This window comes from Salvelinus namaycush, chromosome 10 (assembly GCF_016432855.1).
Source record: "Salvelinus namaycush isolate Seneca chromosome 10, SaNama_1.0, whole genome shotgun sequence".
In the NCBI taxonomy this organism is placed as follows: domain Eukaryota; kingdom Metazoa; phylum Chordata; class Actinopteri; order Salmoniformes; family Salmonidae; genus Salvelinus; species Salvelinus namaycush.
Genome location: NC_052316.1, coordinates 44,397,931 through 44,414,557, shown reverse-complemented (window position 1 = coordinate 44,414,557; position 16,627 = coordinate 44,397,931). Strand labels below are relative to the sequence as shown.

Genomic DNA, 16,627 nt, shown 5'->3' with positions numbered 1-16,627 from the left:
GGGCCCATAGTCATTTCTGTGTCAAGAGAAAGTCTACCAGCAGGGGACACTCTTCGCTGGGCTGTGTTAAACGTCACCTGGGTTGTGGGTTTCAAAGTGCAAGGACTGTCTGATGCCTATCCACTTTTATCTGATAACTCTCTGCCCGGGACCTCATTCATATCTCTTTAACCGATATCACTATGATGGGTTTATACTTTAATATTAGTACATCATTTTGCTTTATTTTTTAACGATAGCTGGCTATCAAGTGGCTGGACCAGTTTTTCAAAAAATCAACGATGTGTAACGTTAAGATGTGCTTGCTAGCCAACCAACAACGAATGACGCTATCGAGCCAATCTACTACATTTAGGCTACTGAATGAAGTATATTAAACTGATCGTGACTAGATTTAATCTCATTTCACTGAGATTGGTTTAGTCTACATGCAACAATAGCTGTATACTGTCAATCACTGAAATCTATTATTTGCTTTTAGATTAACAAAATCAGATTATTGAGCCTTTCCTCCCCTTTTCAGTGACTGTGATCATGTGAACTGCTGATTGTATTGTAAATGTTTCACAGTTAGCTAGGATATTTCATTTTACTGGTGTTCTAAGCAATCTAAAAATTGATGAAACGCTTCGAGAACATTTATTTGGTATCAGGGTTGCTGGCTTCATAAAAAAAAACTGTTAATCTGGTGGATTTTGGAGGTCCTTGGTCTTATTTATTTGTTCGAGGGCCTATTCATGAGGCCAACTTTACCATATTATCCTGGAGGTCCATTTACACACACAGTCTCATTGTACAGTCCCTTACTTTGCGGAATGATATCTCTCAACTCAACCTGGTCTCAGAGCATTTTGTATTCGAGGGTCGAGGGTTGTATTGTGTTCGAGGGTCGACTGTATCAAATAAAATAAAATTGTATTAGTCACATGCGCGAATACAACAGTGAAATGCTTACTTACAAGCTCAGAACCAACAATGCAGTTTTAAGAAAATACAACAAAAAAGTTTTAGCAATACTGTTAGTGTAGGCAAACGATGAAGGTGGAAACTAGATTCTGCACAATTGTAGTATAGAGCAGCAGAAGCTGCTATACGTTAGTACTATACGTTAGTACGTTTAATAACACATATTGATCCGTACGTTATTTTAATCTGAAACATTCTGATTTCTATGTTAGGGGACCGGTAGTTTTTTTTTCATAGGGCCCCAAAATTCTGCCGACGCCCCTTCCAGGCAGTGATGCAACCCGTCAGGATGCTCTCGAGGGTGCAGCTGTAAAAACTTTTGAGGATCTGAGAACCCATGCAAAATCTTTTCAGTCTCCTGAGGGGGAATAGAATAGAATTGTCGTGTCCTCTTCACAACTGTCTTGGTGTGCTTGGACCATTTTAGTTTGTTATTGATGTGGACACCAAGGAACTTGAAGCTCTCAACCTGCTCCACTACAGCCCCGTCAATGAGAATTTGGGGCGTGCTCGGTCCTCCTTTTTCTGTAGTCCACAATCATCTCCTTAGTCTTGATCACGTTGAGGGAGAGGTTGTTGCCCTTGCACCACACTGTGAGGTCTCTGACCTCTTCCCTATAGGCTGTCTCATCGTTGTCGGTGATCAGGCCTACCACTGTTGTGTCATCAGCGAACTTAATGATGATTTTGGAGTTGTGCCTGGCCGTGCAGTCATGAGGGCCCTGTACAGGGCCTTTTGGGGGGCCCTAAACAAGATTTGGTTGGGTGCTCCCCCCCACCTCACGGGGAAAACATTTTAGTGGCCCCCCCTCATGACAACGGAGAGAAACATTTACAATTTAGTGAATTTCCTGCAATTCCACACATTTTGCCATGGGGCGGAGAGACATTTTATTTTATTTTATGAAAAATGTCATGCAATTTTCAGTTTTAAAGCTAATTTCCTACAATTCAACACATTTTGCCATGACTTATGCCATGTTAATGATATCTGAGTGAGAGTGTGTATTCTACTATTCTAACTCTCAACAGGTTATTGACCCCGACTGAGCAAGGCTCAGATCAACATGGCAGTGTCAACATAGCTGCTATTGTTTCTAAACATTTTTCTGTATAAGGGGCTACATAAACTTTTCTATACTCCCATATCACACACTCACAAACTGAAAACATAACGTGTGTACAATTCATTGGTTAGAGAGAGGTCTCAAATATCACTTTCATTTGGAAAAACTTGTCAATAATCAACTGACTGGCTTTCTTGACGTCTATAGTATTCTCTCTGGTATGCAATCTGGGTTCCGCTCAGGTTATGGATGTGTCACTGCAACCTTAAAGGTCCTCAATGATGTCACCATTACCCTTGACTCTAAGCAATGTTGTGCTGCTATTTTTATTGACTTGGCCAAAGCTTTTGATACGGTAGACCATTTCATTCTTGTGGGCCGGCTAAGGAGTATTGGTGTCTCTGAGGGGTCTTTGGCCTGGTTTGCTAACTACCTCTTTCAAAGAGTGCAGTGTATAAAGTCAGAAAATCTGCTGTCTCAGCCACTTCCTATCACCAAGGGAGTACCCAAAGGCTCAATCCTAGGCCCCAACCTTATCTCAATTTACATCAACAACACAGCTCAGGCAGTAGGAAGCTCTCTTATCCATTTATATGTAGATGATTCAGTCGTATACTCAGCTGGCCCCTCCCCGTATTTTGTGTTAAATGCTCTACAACAAAGCTTTCTTAGTGTACAACAAGCTTTCTCTACCCTTAACCTTCTTCTGAACACATCCAAAACAAAGGTCATGTGGTTTGGTAAGAAGAATGCCCCTCTTCCCACAGGTGTTATTACTACCTCTGAGGGTTTAGAGCTTGAGGTAATCACCCCATACAAGTACTTGGGAGTATGGATAAACAGTACACTGTCCTTCTCTCAGCACATATCAAAGCTGCAGGCAAAAGTTAAATCTAGACTTGGTTTCCTCTATCGTAATCGCTCCTCTTTCACCCCAGCTGCCAAACTAACCCTGATTAAGATGACCATCCAACCCATGCTAGATTACAGAGACATCATTCATAGATCGTCAGGTAAGGGTGCTCTCGAGCGGCTAGATGTTCTTTACCATTTGGCCATCAGATTTGCCACCAATGCTCCTTATAGGACACATCACTGCACTCTATACTCCTCTGTAAACTGGTCATCTCTGTATACCCGTCGCAAGACCCACTGGTTGATGCTTATTTATAAAACCCTCTAAGGCCTCCCTCCCCCTATCTGAGATATCTACTGCAGCCCTCATCCTCCACATACAACACCCGTTCTGCCAGTCACATTCTGTTAAAAGTCCTCAAAGCACACACAGTCTTTTCAGTTCACTGCAGCTAGCGACTGGAACGAGCTGCAACAAACACTCAACTGGACAGTTTTATCTCAATCTCTTCATTCAAATACTCAATCATGGACACTCTTACTGACAGTTGTGGCTGCTTTGTGTGATGTATTGTTGTCTCTACCTTCTTGCCCTTTGTGCTGTTGTCTGTACCCAATAATGTTTGTACCATGTTTTGTGCTGCTACAATGTTGTGTTGCTACCATGTTGTTGTCATGTTGTGTTCCTACCATGCTGTGTTGTCATGTGTTGCTGCCTTGCTATGTTGTTGTCTTAGGTCTCTCTTTATGTTGTGTTGTCTTATCTCTCTTGTCGTGATGTGTGTTTTGTCCTATATTTATATTGTATTTAAAACATTTTTTTTATCCCAGGCCCCTGTCCCCGCAGGTGACCTTTTGCCTTTTGGTAGGCCGTCATTGTAAATAAGAATTTGTTCTTAACTGACTTGCCTAGTTAAATAAAGGTTCAATAAAATTAACATAACATTTATGTCCCCTGTAGCTTTAGAATCACAGCAAAGTTGGTTCCTGTTTCAGTCACGTCTTTGGCCACGTTTGTGTGGTTCAAACAAAAACATCCTAATGATTGGTTGACAAATAGTCCCTCCCATAATGCAGGTGATTGCTGAATGGTGCTGTTGATGAGAAGCAACTGCAGCGATTTGAAGGTGACTTCATCAAAAACGGCATGACCTTCGATCACACGATTTGTGTTAAGTTCATGCAGTCGACATGTAGTCTCAAAGTCTGTCATTTTTTTTTTACCATAATGCAACACACTTTGAAAGGCGGTGACAATCGACAAAAGTGATCCGCTTGAACATGTCTTCCTGTCTACCAGCAGGGGACACACTGGCTGTGTTCGAGCAGTGGTGTAAGTACTTAAGTAAAAATACTTTAAAGTACTACTTGAGTAGTTTTTGGGGTATTTACTTTACTATTTATATTTTTGACAACTTTTACTCCACTACATTCCTGAAGAAAATAATATACTTTTTGCTCCATACATTTTCCCTGACACCCAAAAGTACTCGTTACATTTTGAATGCTTAGCAGGACAGGAAAATGGTCTCATTCACACACTTATCAAGAGAACATCCCTGGTTATCCCTACTGCCTCTGATCTGGTGGACTTACTAAACACACATGTTTAGTTTGTCAATTATGTCTGAGTGTTGGAGTGTGTCCATGGCTATTAGTACATTTTAAAAAAACAAGAAAATGTTGCCATCTGGTTTGCTTAATATAAGGAATTTGAAATGATTTATACTTTTACTTTTGATACTTAAGTATATTTTAGCAATTACATTTACTCTCGATACTTAAGTATATTTAAAACCAAATACTTTTAGACTTATACTCAAGTAGTATTTTACTGGGTGACTTTCACTTTTACTTGAGTCATTTTCTATTAAGGTATCTTTACTTTTACTACAGTATGACAATTGGGTACTTTTTCCACCATTGCATATACGAGAGGGTCAAAACCGCAATGTATCATGGGTAAATTGTGACTGATTGACTGATCTACAAATAATGAGTCGTTACTTATGATGCAAGGTGATTCGTAGATCAGTCAGTCGGTAGTGCAGTCGTTTCGATGCTCTCCAACATGGCCAGTCTTTTCACGGCACTTTGATACAAAGTGATTTTCGTAGCAGATTAGAAGAGCTAACCCTGACCCTTTTCCTAACCTTAACCTCAGTCCTAAACTGCTTCGTTAATTCTCCTAACATGCTAGGAAAAATTCACTTTGGTATCGAAGTGTGGTGAAGAGTGTTGCCCCTACCAGCAGGAAAATAAGTGACAAAATGGATTGTAATGACACAACTGACCACTTGATGGAGCCAGAGACACGTTTAACAGAGAAGCCTCTGTTCTAGAACTGCCTAGTTTGTTGTGGTCTGACAAAATGGTGGGAAATTAATAAAATAAGGAATGTAAACATGTTATCAGTAATATCCAGTAAATCTAGTGCCCAAAATCAGGCACTGTAAGGTTAATTGGTTTAAACACCAAAACTATGTTTCAAGTGAGAATTTGGGTAGGTCTGAAGCCAAAAATAAAATATAAGATTGCCTACTTCACCCATATTTTATTTTTGCAAAAAAAGTAGTGTGTAGTTCCAGTAGTTAGCTACACAGCTGCATGGCAACAAAAAGTAACTAACTACTGACAAAAATAACCAAGGTTTAAATGTAGTTCAACTACCACCAAGCTACTGCAAAGTCATGTAGTTCACTACTCCCCAACACTGATATGTCTTTCATTTGTTAAATAAAGAAGGGTTTTCAGAGGTTCTTTAGCTTGCTATGCTGAAAGTGGGTCCATCCATCGAAAACAAGAGGGATTAACTGATATGGAACTATCTAAATAATTGCTTTGCATGCATAAACTTGATTATAGAGATACGGGAGTGGCTTAACTTCTCCATGTCGTGTTAGCATAGTGCTAACCCCCCGAACAAGGCCATGTGCCGTGTGTCATTGTACTGAGCCGTTACATTGACCCACGGTGGTTAAACTAACTATGACCTTAAAGGACTTGGTATAACAGCTTATTAGTGTGTGTGTGTGTGTGTGTGTGTGTGTGTGTGTGTGTGTGTGTGTGTGTGTGTGTGTGTGTGTGTGTGTGTGTGTGTGTGTGTGTGTGTGTGTGTGTGTGTGTGTGTGTGTGTGTGTGTGTGTGTGTGCCTGTCCTCTAGTTAGTCATGAATATCTCAGTACATTAATATCATCAAGTACAGTACATTAGTATCATTAAGTAGTTTATTCGTAAAAAAAAACATTTTTTTATCCAAGAATGGCTCAGAATCAAGCTGATTTTAACAGAGAGAACCCGTAGATGAAATGCCATGACTGCAGTAGAAGTCAGAAAAGACAACAGATCATTTCATTTACACAGTTACTGTTCTTCTTATTGCCATTATTCCAACCATGATGGCAAAACTACTTCTGAATATGTGTACGTCAACATGACTTCAGACATCCACCATTTTGAAATGCTATCGGAATACTGAGATTATGCCTTGACATGTGGGGGAGGACCCTCGCCCAGAACGTGTGTAGGGTGGGGTGGTAGAGAGTGCCCTGGGGGTGGCCCATGGCCATGGGGGCGAGGGTGTGGGTGGGGGTGATGAGGGGGTGGGAAGGGGCAAAGAGGGTGGATAGAGGGGGGGATTTTCACAAAGCCGTGACAGTGGGGGAACGGGAACTCTCCATGGGGACCAGGGGGTGGGTTATGGGGACCAGTGGGTGGGTTATGGGGACCAGGGGGTGGGTTATGGGGACCAGTGGGTGGGCTATGGGGACCAGGGGGTGGACCTTCGTCGCCTGGAGGTGGGCCTGGTAGTGGGCCTGGTTTGCCTGGCTTGTGTACCCAGGGAGGGAGGTGATGTTTGATGCCAGGATGGGTGTGGTTTCCGGAGCGGTGTGGTGGGTGTCCACACCCCCTTCCAGGGGTACGGGGAGAACTGGCGTTCTGCCATGGAAACAACAAAAGGAACCATGTTTGAATTGACAGACTTTAGAGGAGGGCTGGCACCATATTTTGTAATTATATGTTTTCGGGATGTATTTATGTGAGTGTTAAAAGTGGCTTACAAGAGCTTCGTAGATCTCACAGGTGACATCCACCTGGCCATTCCCCAGCAGTGTGGATTTACAGAGCCCATGGCGCTAGAGAGAGAGACAGCAGACAGAGACCAAAGTCAGAGACCGAGACCCGTGACCAAAGTCAGAGACAGAGACCCGAGACCGGAGACCCGAGACCGGAGACACAGGACAGAGACCAAAGTCAGAGACAAAGACCCGAGACCGGAGACAGAGACCAAAGTCCAAGACAGAGACCCGAGACCGGAGACAGAGACCAAAGTCCGAGACCGGAGACAGAGGACAGAGACCAAAGTCAGAGACAGAGACCCGAGACCGGAGACATGAGACCAAAGTCCGAGACAGAGTCCCGAGACCGGAGACATGAGACCAGTCAGAGACAGAGACCCGAGACCGGAGACAGGAGACCAGAGTCAGAGACAGAGACCAGAGACCGGAGACAGGAGACCAGAGTAGGATGATGGTAATACGTGAGGAGTGAGAATGAGGAGGGTAGCTAGTTGCCTTACAGCTTCATCGGGGCACAGTGGCTTGCAAGCCTGTGTATCTATCCTGCTCTTGGCATTACACTCAGTCTCCACGATGGCCAACTCAGCGTTGTAGTACATTCCAGTCATCATCATGTACTAGGAAAGGGAGAGAGACATGACCTACAGATGTAGGATCTTCATTTGATCACTTTATTGCAGGAGAACTGTCCTGCAATGCAGGAAATGTAAAACGGATAGTGTATTTGAGGTTTAAAAAGGCATTTGAAGTTTGTAATTTCCACTTTGAAATTTCAGACTTAATTTTCCTACAAATATGTCCGTTCATTATAATCTACATAATAATTAAAATGTTCTGTTGCTGCAGGATTATTTTCCTGCTGTAGCAAACTGGCTCAAATTAGGATCCTACATCTGTACAGGTTTAGACAGACAGGGGAGACCTACTTAATTTACCAAACAAACACTCCAAATAGCATGTTACACTGTTGGCAGTGGTAGGATTCCTTGAACACTCTAAGCAGTGTGTTACATAATTTCAGACTTATCCCTGAAACAGTGACCGGTTTTGACTAGATAGGACCCAAACGTGTTTTGGATTGTGTACCAAGAGAAGTACAGGGAGAGAATCCTAATACATCACCATACCCCAGATATTATCCTCCCCACTTCCATCAGTTTGAAGTAGGAGGTGTAGTTGTGGTCCATGTTGAACTGCCTGAGGCCTGCCTTCACACTCTCTAGGCCCTCGGGGCTATGCAGGGGCAGCAGAATGGGGCAGTCCGGACACATTCTGATCACCTTCTCAGCAGAAACTTCATCAAATCAAATTAAACTTGATTAAAAAAATGCACACAACCATTTTTGGAGGTAGACTTACTCACTTACGTACTGCGTATAAAAAAAGGACACATGTACTGTGTTTTTTGGTGGCGTGCGCTGCAGTAGACTAGGGTAACGTTAGATACCTGGTTCAGTGTTGCAGGAGTGTTTAGAGACCTCTGCAATGCCTTCTGTGATGCTCAGAGTCACATTGCAGTGGGCATTCACTTGCTGCATGAGGGAGACACAACATACATTTCTGCTTAGTCATCCGTTTGTACAGGTGTCTCTCTCTACAGGACTGGTATGTATCACTACAGGTGTCTCTCTCTACAGGACTGGTATGTATCACTACAGGTGTCTCTCTCTACAGGACTGGTATGTATCACTACAGGTGTCTCTCTCTACAGGACTGGTATGTATCACTACAGGTGTCTCTCTCTACAGGACTGGTATGTATCACTACAGGTGTCTCTCTCTACAGGACTTGTATGTATCACTACAGGTGTCTCTCTCTACAGGACTGGTATGTATCACTACAGGTGTCTCTCTGGTTGGCCATTCTTGTGTAGTGGCTTACCGTTTCATGATGTTGACGGATGTCACACTCTTCAAAAGATTTTGGGTTGATGATGTGACAGGTTGTTTCCTTGAGGTCCAGGTCCAGGTGCAATTTACAGTCAGATTCCAGACCCTGGAATAGAGAGGAGAGGAGAGAGGAGAGAGGAGAGAGGAGAGAGGAGAGAGGAGAGAGGAGAGAGGAGAGGAGAGATGGAGAGATGGAGAGATGGAGAGAGAATAGAGGAGAGATGGAGAGATGAGGAGAGGAGAGATGGAGAGATGGAGAGAGGAGAGGAGAGATGGAGAGATGGAAGAGGAGAGGAGAGATGGAGAGAGAGTAGAGGAGAGGAGAGATGGAGAGATGGAGAGAGGAGAGGAGAGATGGAGAGAGAGGAGAGGAGAGATGGAGAGATGGAAGAGGAGAGGAGAGATGGAGAGAGAGGAGAAGAGAGATGGAGAGAGAGGAGAAGAGAGATGGAGAGAGGAGAGGAGAGATGGAAAGAGAGTAGAGGAGAGGAGAGATGGAGAGAGGAGAGAGTAGAGATGGAGAGAGGACAGGAGAGATGGAGAGAGAGTAGAGGAGAGATGGAGAGATGGAGAGAGTAGAAATGGAGAGAGGAGAGAGTAGAGATGGAGAGAGGAGAGATGGAGAGAGGAGAGGAGAAATGGAGAGAGAATAGAGGAGAGATGGAGAGAAGAGAGGAGAGATGGAGAGAGGGTAGAGGAGAGATGGATAGAGGAGAGAGAATAGAGGAGAGATGGAGAGAAGGTAGAGGAGAGATGGAGAGAGAATAGAGGAGAGATGGAGAGAAGGTAGAGGAGAGAGGGAGAGAGGGAGAGAGGAGAGATGGAGAGAGGGTAGAGGATAGATGGAGAGAGGGTAGAGGAGAGATGGAGAGAGGGTAGAGGATAGATGGAGAGATGGAGAGATGGAGAGAGGGTAGAGGAGAGATGGAGAGATGGAGAGAGGGAGAGAGGAGAGATGGAGAGAGGAGAGGAGAGATGGAGAGAGAATAGAGGAGAGATGGAGAGAAGGTAGAGGAGAGATGGATAGAGGAGAGATGGAGAGAGGGAGAGAGGAGAGATGGAGAGAGGGTAGAGGATAGATGGAGAGAGGGTAGAGGAGAGATGGAGAGAGGGTAGAGGATAGATGGAGAGATGGAGAGAGGAGAGATGGAGAGAGGGTAGAGGAGAGATGGAGAGATGGAGAGAGGCGAGATGAAGATAGGTTAGAGGAGAGATGGAGAGATGGAGAGAGGGTAGAGGAGAGATGGAGAGATGGAGAGAGGAGAGATGGAGAGAATAGAGGAGAGATGAGAGATGGGAGAGGAGAGATGGAGAGAGGGTAGAGGAGAGGTGAAGATAGGTTAGAGGAGAGATGGAGAGAGGGTAGAGGAGAGATGGAGAGACGGTAGAGGAGAGATGAAGATAGGTTAGAGGAGAGATGGAGAGACGGTAGAGGAGAGATGGAGAGAGGGTAGAGGAGAGATGGAGAGAGAATAGAGGAGAGATGGAGAGAATAGAGGAGAGATGGAGAGATGGAGAGAAGGTAGAGGAGTGATGGAGAGAGAATAGAGGAGAGATGAAGAGAGGGTAGAGGAGAGATGGAGAGAATAGAGGAGAGATGGAGAGAGGGTAGAGGAGAGATGGAGAGAATAGAGGAGAGATGGAGAGAGGGTAGAGGAGAGATGGATAGAGGAGTGAAGGTAGAGTAGAGATGAAGAGAGGGTAGAGGAGAGATGGAGAGAGCGAGTTACACAGTGAAAATACGTTGACTATACTGTTTCCTCCCTTACTCTTGTTACCATATATCCAGGAAGGAGAGAAAACACTGAATTAAGAATTACAGAAGAAAGTAGAGAGAGAGGTCTTTTCATCTTAAAACTTTTGGAACATGAAATGAGTGACAAAAAGAGCTCATTCGTCATCTCTTCACACACTTTCATCAAGATCAACAAGTTCTGAGAGAAGAGAAATAAGATAGGCCTCATACAGTAGTTCTCTATCTTTCTCTCATTCCAAAATGCCCCCATACCAATGACGGCGTCCCAGTGGTCTGAAGTGTGTCTGATACACGGTGTCTGATACACGGTGTCTGATACACAGTGTCTGATACACGGTGTCTGATACACGGTGTCTGATACACGGTGTCTGATACACAGTGTCTGAAACACAGTGTCTGATACACAGTGTCTGATACAGTGTCTGATACACAGTGTCTAAAAACACAGTGTCTGATACACAGTGTCTGAAACACAGTGTCTGATACACAGTGTCTGATACACAGTGTCTGAAACACAGTGTCTGATACACAGTGTCTGATACACAGTGTCTGAAACACATTGTCTGATACACAGTGTCTGATACACAGTGTCTGAAACACAGTGCAGAAAAAGGAATGGCAACTAATAAAGGAAATCCCCTGAGAGTACTGAGATGCAGTCCAGTCTAAAGATACCACAATCCCAACAAACACCATGTAAGCCCCCCCATCAACCCCTGACCCCTACACCCCTTTACAGACCCCCCTATCAACCCCTGACCCCTACACCCCTTTACAGACCCCCCTATCAACCCCTGACCCCTGACCCCTACACCCCTTTACAGCCCCCCCCCCCCCTATCAACCCCTGACCCCTACACCCCTTTACAGCCCCCCATCAACCCCTGGCCCCTACACCCCTTTACAGACCCCCCCATCAACCCCTGACCCCTACACCCCTTTACAGACCCCCCCATCAACCCCTGACCCCTACACCCCTTTACAGACCCCCCCATCAACCCCTGACCCCTACACCCCTTTACAGCCCCCCCCCCATCAACCCCTGACCCCTACACCCCTTTACAGCCCCCCCCCATCAACCCCTGACCCCTACACCCCTTTGCAGCCCCCCCATCAACCCCTGACCCCTACACCCCTTTACAGACCCCCCCATCAACCCCTGACCCCTACACCCCTTTACAGCCCCCCCCCCCTATCAACCCCTGACCCCTACACCCCTTTACAGACCCCCCCCCCATCAACCCCTGACCCCTACACCCCTTTACAGACCCCCCCCCCCCTTCCTCCTGCACCCACCTTCTCCACTGTGCTGGAGGTTATGTTACTGAGCTGGAACTTGTATCCATGGAAATGTTTATTGTTGATGCTGAGCATGGCCAACCTTGCCCCAGGCTCTTTCTCGTTCTCATCGCAGCTCCAGTGGCGTCCACTGGTGTCCCGCGTTGGCACAGTGGCACAGTTCAGTGCACACACTGTCAGGACGGATAGAATAACCAGTCCCCTCATAGTAGCGCACGTTGAATAAAGGGGCACGGCAGCCTGAGGCACTTATTTATACAAACTACGGTCTGTATGGTTAACCGTAGCAGGAGGGAGATAACACGAGTATAGGCTCAGACTGCTTTATGCACGCTGCCAAAGTCAATGCAAAGTAAACAGAGGACAAAAGGTTTCTGGGCAAGTTTGTGTCATTGACAGTGTTGCGAAATTGATCACTCAAAATCCTGGGAATACGTTTTGTCACATATTTAATTTAGTCAATATGTGTTACTTTTGTCATTTTTCGTCAAACTTCTAATATGTTTTTTAAGGGTTTACAGATTTTTATATATTAGAAAATTCAATGTCAACAATGTGAACTTTGTACTCTGGGCTTTTTTGGTTTGTTGTGTGAGCTTTGTAGTGACCGAATACAGGGTGAGCCATCTATCCTACGGTAAGAATGAATGCTATACAATACATACAGTATATTTGTGTCTCTGACTGATGTGATTAGCCCGAGAGAGTTCATCCAGGACACATTAATAATTAACTTGAGAGAAAGCGACATGTGGGGCGTCTGAAATCATTGGACCATTTCAACCCTCCAATCACCACAGAGATAAACTAATCTCTTCTGCTACCCGTCCAGTTTGCTGAGATGTGCTTTGATCTTTGATCTTTGAATGCTCTGTGGGACACAGAGGACTGTGTCCGGAGTGTCACTGACAGGAATCAATAAAGTACAACAGAAAATGTCAAAATGTGCCCCTCTGGTTGGGGGGGGGGGGGGGTCTGTGTGTGTGTGTGTTGGTCACATACACATATTTAGCAGATGCTATTGCGGGTGTAGTGAAATGCTTGTGTGTGTGTGTGTGTGTGTGTGTGTGTGTGTGTGTGTGTGTGTGTGTGTGTGTGTGTGTGTGTGTGTGTGTGTGTGTGTGTGTGTGTGTGTGTGTGTGTGTGTGTGTGTGTGTGTGTGTGTGTGTGTGTGTACATTTTCCTTTTGAATATCGAGACATTTTTCCTCCCACGTATAAGGTTTGTGTGGTAAGGTTCAGAGCTGCAGGACTTCAAACCTTCTTTACGCTTCTCCTGCTGGCTTTTCTTCTCCTTCTCAGAGACTAGATATCCTCATCTGATTCGCATTCTCTAGATAAGAGACAGAAGCTTTTCTGATTGTCATCTATAGGGCTCTTTGTCAAAGGTAGTGCACTCTAAAAGACAATAGGGTGCCATCTATAGGGCTCTTTCTCAAAGGTAGTGCACTCTAAAGGGAATAGGGTGCCATCTATAGGGCTCTTTCTCAAAGGTAGTGCACTCTAAAGGGAATAGGGTGCCATCTATAGGGCTCTTTGTCAAAGGTAGTGCACTCTAAAAGGGAATAGGGTGCCATCTATAGGGCTCTTTCTCAAAGGTAGTGCACTCTAAAAGGGAATAGGGTGCCATCTATAGGGCTCTTTGTCAAAGGTAGTGCACTCTAAAAGGGAATAGGGTGCCATCTATAGGGCTCTTTCTCAAAGGTAGTGCACTCTAAAGGGAATAGGGTGCCATCTATAGGGCTCTTTGTCAAAGGTAGTGCACTCTAAAAGGGAATAGGGTGCCATCTATAGGGCTCTTTGTCAAAGGTAGTGCACTCTAAAGGGAATAGGGTGCCATCTATAGGGCTCTTTCTCAAAGGTAGTGCACTCTAAAAGGGAATAGGGTGCCATCTATAGGGCTCTTTGTCAAAGGTAGTGCACTCTAAAGGGAATAGGGTGCCATCTATAGGGCTCTTTCTCAAAGGTAGTGCACTCTAAAGGGAATAGGGTGCCATCTATAGGGCTCTTTGTCAAAGGTAGTGCACTCTAAAAGGGAATAGGGTGCCATCTATAGGGCTCTTTCTCAAAGGTAGTGCACTCTAAAAGGGAATAGGGTGCCATCTATAGGGCTCTTTGTCAAAGGTAGTGCACTCTAAAAGGGAATAGGGTGCCATCTATAGGGCTCTTTCTCAAAGGTAGTGCACTCTAAAGGGAATAGGGTGCCATCTATAGGGCTCTTTCTCAAAGGTAGTGCACTCTAAAGGGAATAGGGTGCCATCTATAGGGCTCTTTGTCAAAGGTAGTGCACTCTAAGAATAGGGTGCCATCTATAGGGCTCTTTGTCAAAGGTAGTGCACTCTAAAGGGAATAGGGTGCCATCTATAGGGCTCTTTGTCAAAGGTAGTGCACTCTAAAGGGAATAGGGTGCCATCTATAGGGCTCTTTGTCAAAGGTAGTGCACTCTAAGAATAGGGTGCCATCTATAGGGCTCTTTCTCAAAGGTAGTGCACTCTAAAAGGGAATAGGGTGCCATCTATAGGGCTCTTTGTCAAAGGTAGTGCACTCTAAAAGGGAGTAGGGTGCCATTCGGGGGACACCTTATCAAAAGCGTTTGTGTGAAATTAAGCTTCTGAAACCCAGGCTTCATCTAAGCAGAGATGTTGTAAATTGTCTAAGATGTTGTAAACGGTCTGCTAATATATTTTGGATTTCTATGAGTTTCCAGCTCTCCTGTTCCTCCCGTAGATTCCCCACTGACTTCACTGAGCCTGATAGAACAGTGATTTAGCCAGCTCTGGAATATCTGAACCAGGGATTCAGACTTTTCAATGTAAAGTTTCTGGAGTCATACACCTATCAGAGTTACAAAACTGTTAGCCGTTGAGTGTAAGAAGTCAGTATGCTGAGGGAGGGGAATGGGGAATACTGAGGAATGGGGACCACTGAGGAATGGGGAACACTGAGGAATGGGGAATACTGAGGAATGGGGACCACTGAGGAATGGGGAACACTGAGGAATGGGGAATAGTGAGGAATGGGAACACTGAGGATGGGGAATACTGAGGGATGAGGAATGGGGAATACTGAGGAATGGGGAATACTGAGGGATGAGGAATGGGGAATACTGAACACTGAGGAATGGGGAATACTGAGGGATGAGGAATGGGGAATACTGAGGGATGAGGAATGGGGAATCTGAGGGAAGAGGAATGGGGAATACTGAGGAATGGGGAATACTGAGGAATGGGAAATACTGAGGAATGGGAAATACTGAGGAATGGGGAACACTGATGAATGGGGAATACTGAGGAATGGGGAATACTGAGGAATGGGGAATACTGAGGAATGGGGAACAGTGAGGAATGGGGAACACTGAGGAATGGGGAATACTGAGGAATGGGGTATACTGAGGGATGAGGAATGGGGAATACTGAGGAATGGGGAATACTGAGGGATGAGGAATGGAGAATACTGAGGGATGAGGAATGGGGAATACTGAGGGATGGGGAATACTGCGGAATGGGGAATAATGAGGAATGGGGAATACTGAGAGATGGGGAATACTGAGGGATGAGGAATGGGGAACACTGAGGAATGGCTAATATTGAGGGATGAGGAATGAGGAAAACTGAGGGATGATGAATGGGGAATCTGAGGGAAGAGGAATGGGGAATACTGAGGAATGGGGAACACTGAGGAATGGGGAATACTGAGGAATGGGGAATACTGAGGAATGGGGAATACTGAGGGATGAGAAATGGGGAATACTGAGGAATGGGGAATACTGAGGGATGAGGAATGGGGAATACTGAGGAATGGGGAATACTGAGGGATGAGGAATGGGGAATACTGAGGGAATAGGAATGGGGAATACTGAGGGAAGAGGAATGGGGAATACTGATGGATGAGGAATGGGGATTACTGAGGGATGAGTAATGTGGAATATTGAGGGATGAGGATTGTGAAATATTAAGTGATAAGGAATGGGAAATTCTGAGGAATTAGGAATATTTAGGAATGAGGAATGGGGAATATTTAGGGATGAAGAATATTGAAGGATAAAATATTGACACATGAGGAATGGGGGAATACTGAGTGATGAGGAATGGGGAATACTGAGGGCTGAGTAATGGAAATTATTGAGGGATGGGGAATACTGAGGGATAAGGAATTGGGAATACTGAGGGATGAGGAATGGGTAACATTAAGGGAAGAGGAATGGGGAATATTGAGGGATGAAGAATAGGGAATTCTCAGGGATGAGGAATGGGGAATATTTAGGGATGAGGAATGGGAAATACTGAGGGATGAGGAATGGGGAATACTGAGGGGTGAGGAGTGGGGGATACTGTCTATCTCACTCCAAGAGTGAGAAGCTTAGCATAAGTTAACAGTTATCATTAAACTATGTCGTCAACAAACACCTGTGTTGCATTCCTGCCTTTCTTTATCGCCATCAGCTCAGCCTCTTAACCCGTGTTGATAAAACCACACTTCAATCAGCCTGTGGAAACATGACATGGCAGCGGGGAACCTCCGTTACATTCTAAAGTTGAGTAATTTAGCAGACGCTCTTATCCATCGCGACTTACAGTTAGTAGTTTAAGGTAGCTTAAGGTAGCTAGGTGAGACAACCACGTATCACAGTCATAGTAAGTAAAACATTTCCTCAATAAAGCAGATATCAGCATAGTCAATGCTAGTGAGAAAAGACAAGTGTGAGTGTTAGTGCAAGA

At 44.8% G+C, this 16,627-nt stretch overlaps 1 protein-coding gene across 1 annotated transcript; it reads right to left on the bottom strand.

The window, feature by feature from the left end:
- Positions 1 to 6,101: 6,101 nt before the first annotated feature.
- Positions 6,102 to 12,195, bottom strand: ahsg1 (alpha-2-HS-glycoprotein 1). Its single transcript, XM_039002944.1, has 7 exons — positions 11,908 to 12,195; positions 8,849 to 8,962; positions 8,415 to 8,499; positions 8,095 to 8,261; positions 7,468 to 7,584; positions 6,950 to 7,024; positions 6,102 to 6,827 (listed from the first exon to the last, which is right to left on the bottom strand). Exons 1-7 carry the CDS (start codon positions 12,115 to 12,117, stop codon positions 6,369 to 6,371), a joined length of 1,227 nt encoding a protein of 408 aa, XP_038858872.1. The 5' UTR covers positions 12,118 to 12,195; the 3' UTR covers positions 6,102 to 6,368.
- Between the last annotated feature and the right edge of the window lie 4,432 nt (positions 12,196 to 16,627).

Coding starts and splice junctions, on each gene's coding strand:
- ahsg1 (XM_039002944.1), bottom strand. CDS start 12,117: ATGAGGGGACTGGTTATTCTATCCGTCCTGACAGTGTGTGCACTGAAC. Junction 8,262..8,414: donor CTCCTGCAACACTGAACCAG/GTATCTAACGTT, acceptor GATTTGATGAAG/TTTCTGCTGAGAAGGTGATC. Junction 6,828..6,949: donor GTGAGATCTACGAAGCTCTT/GTAAGCCACTTT, acceptor TTTCCATGGCAG/AACGCCAGTTCTCCCCGTAC.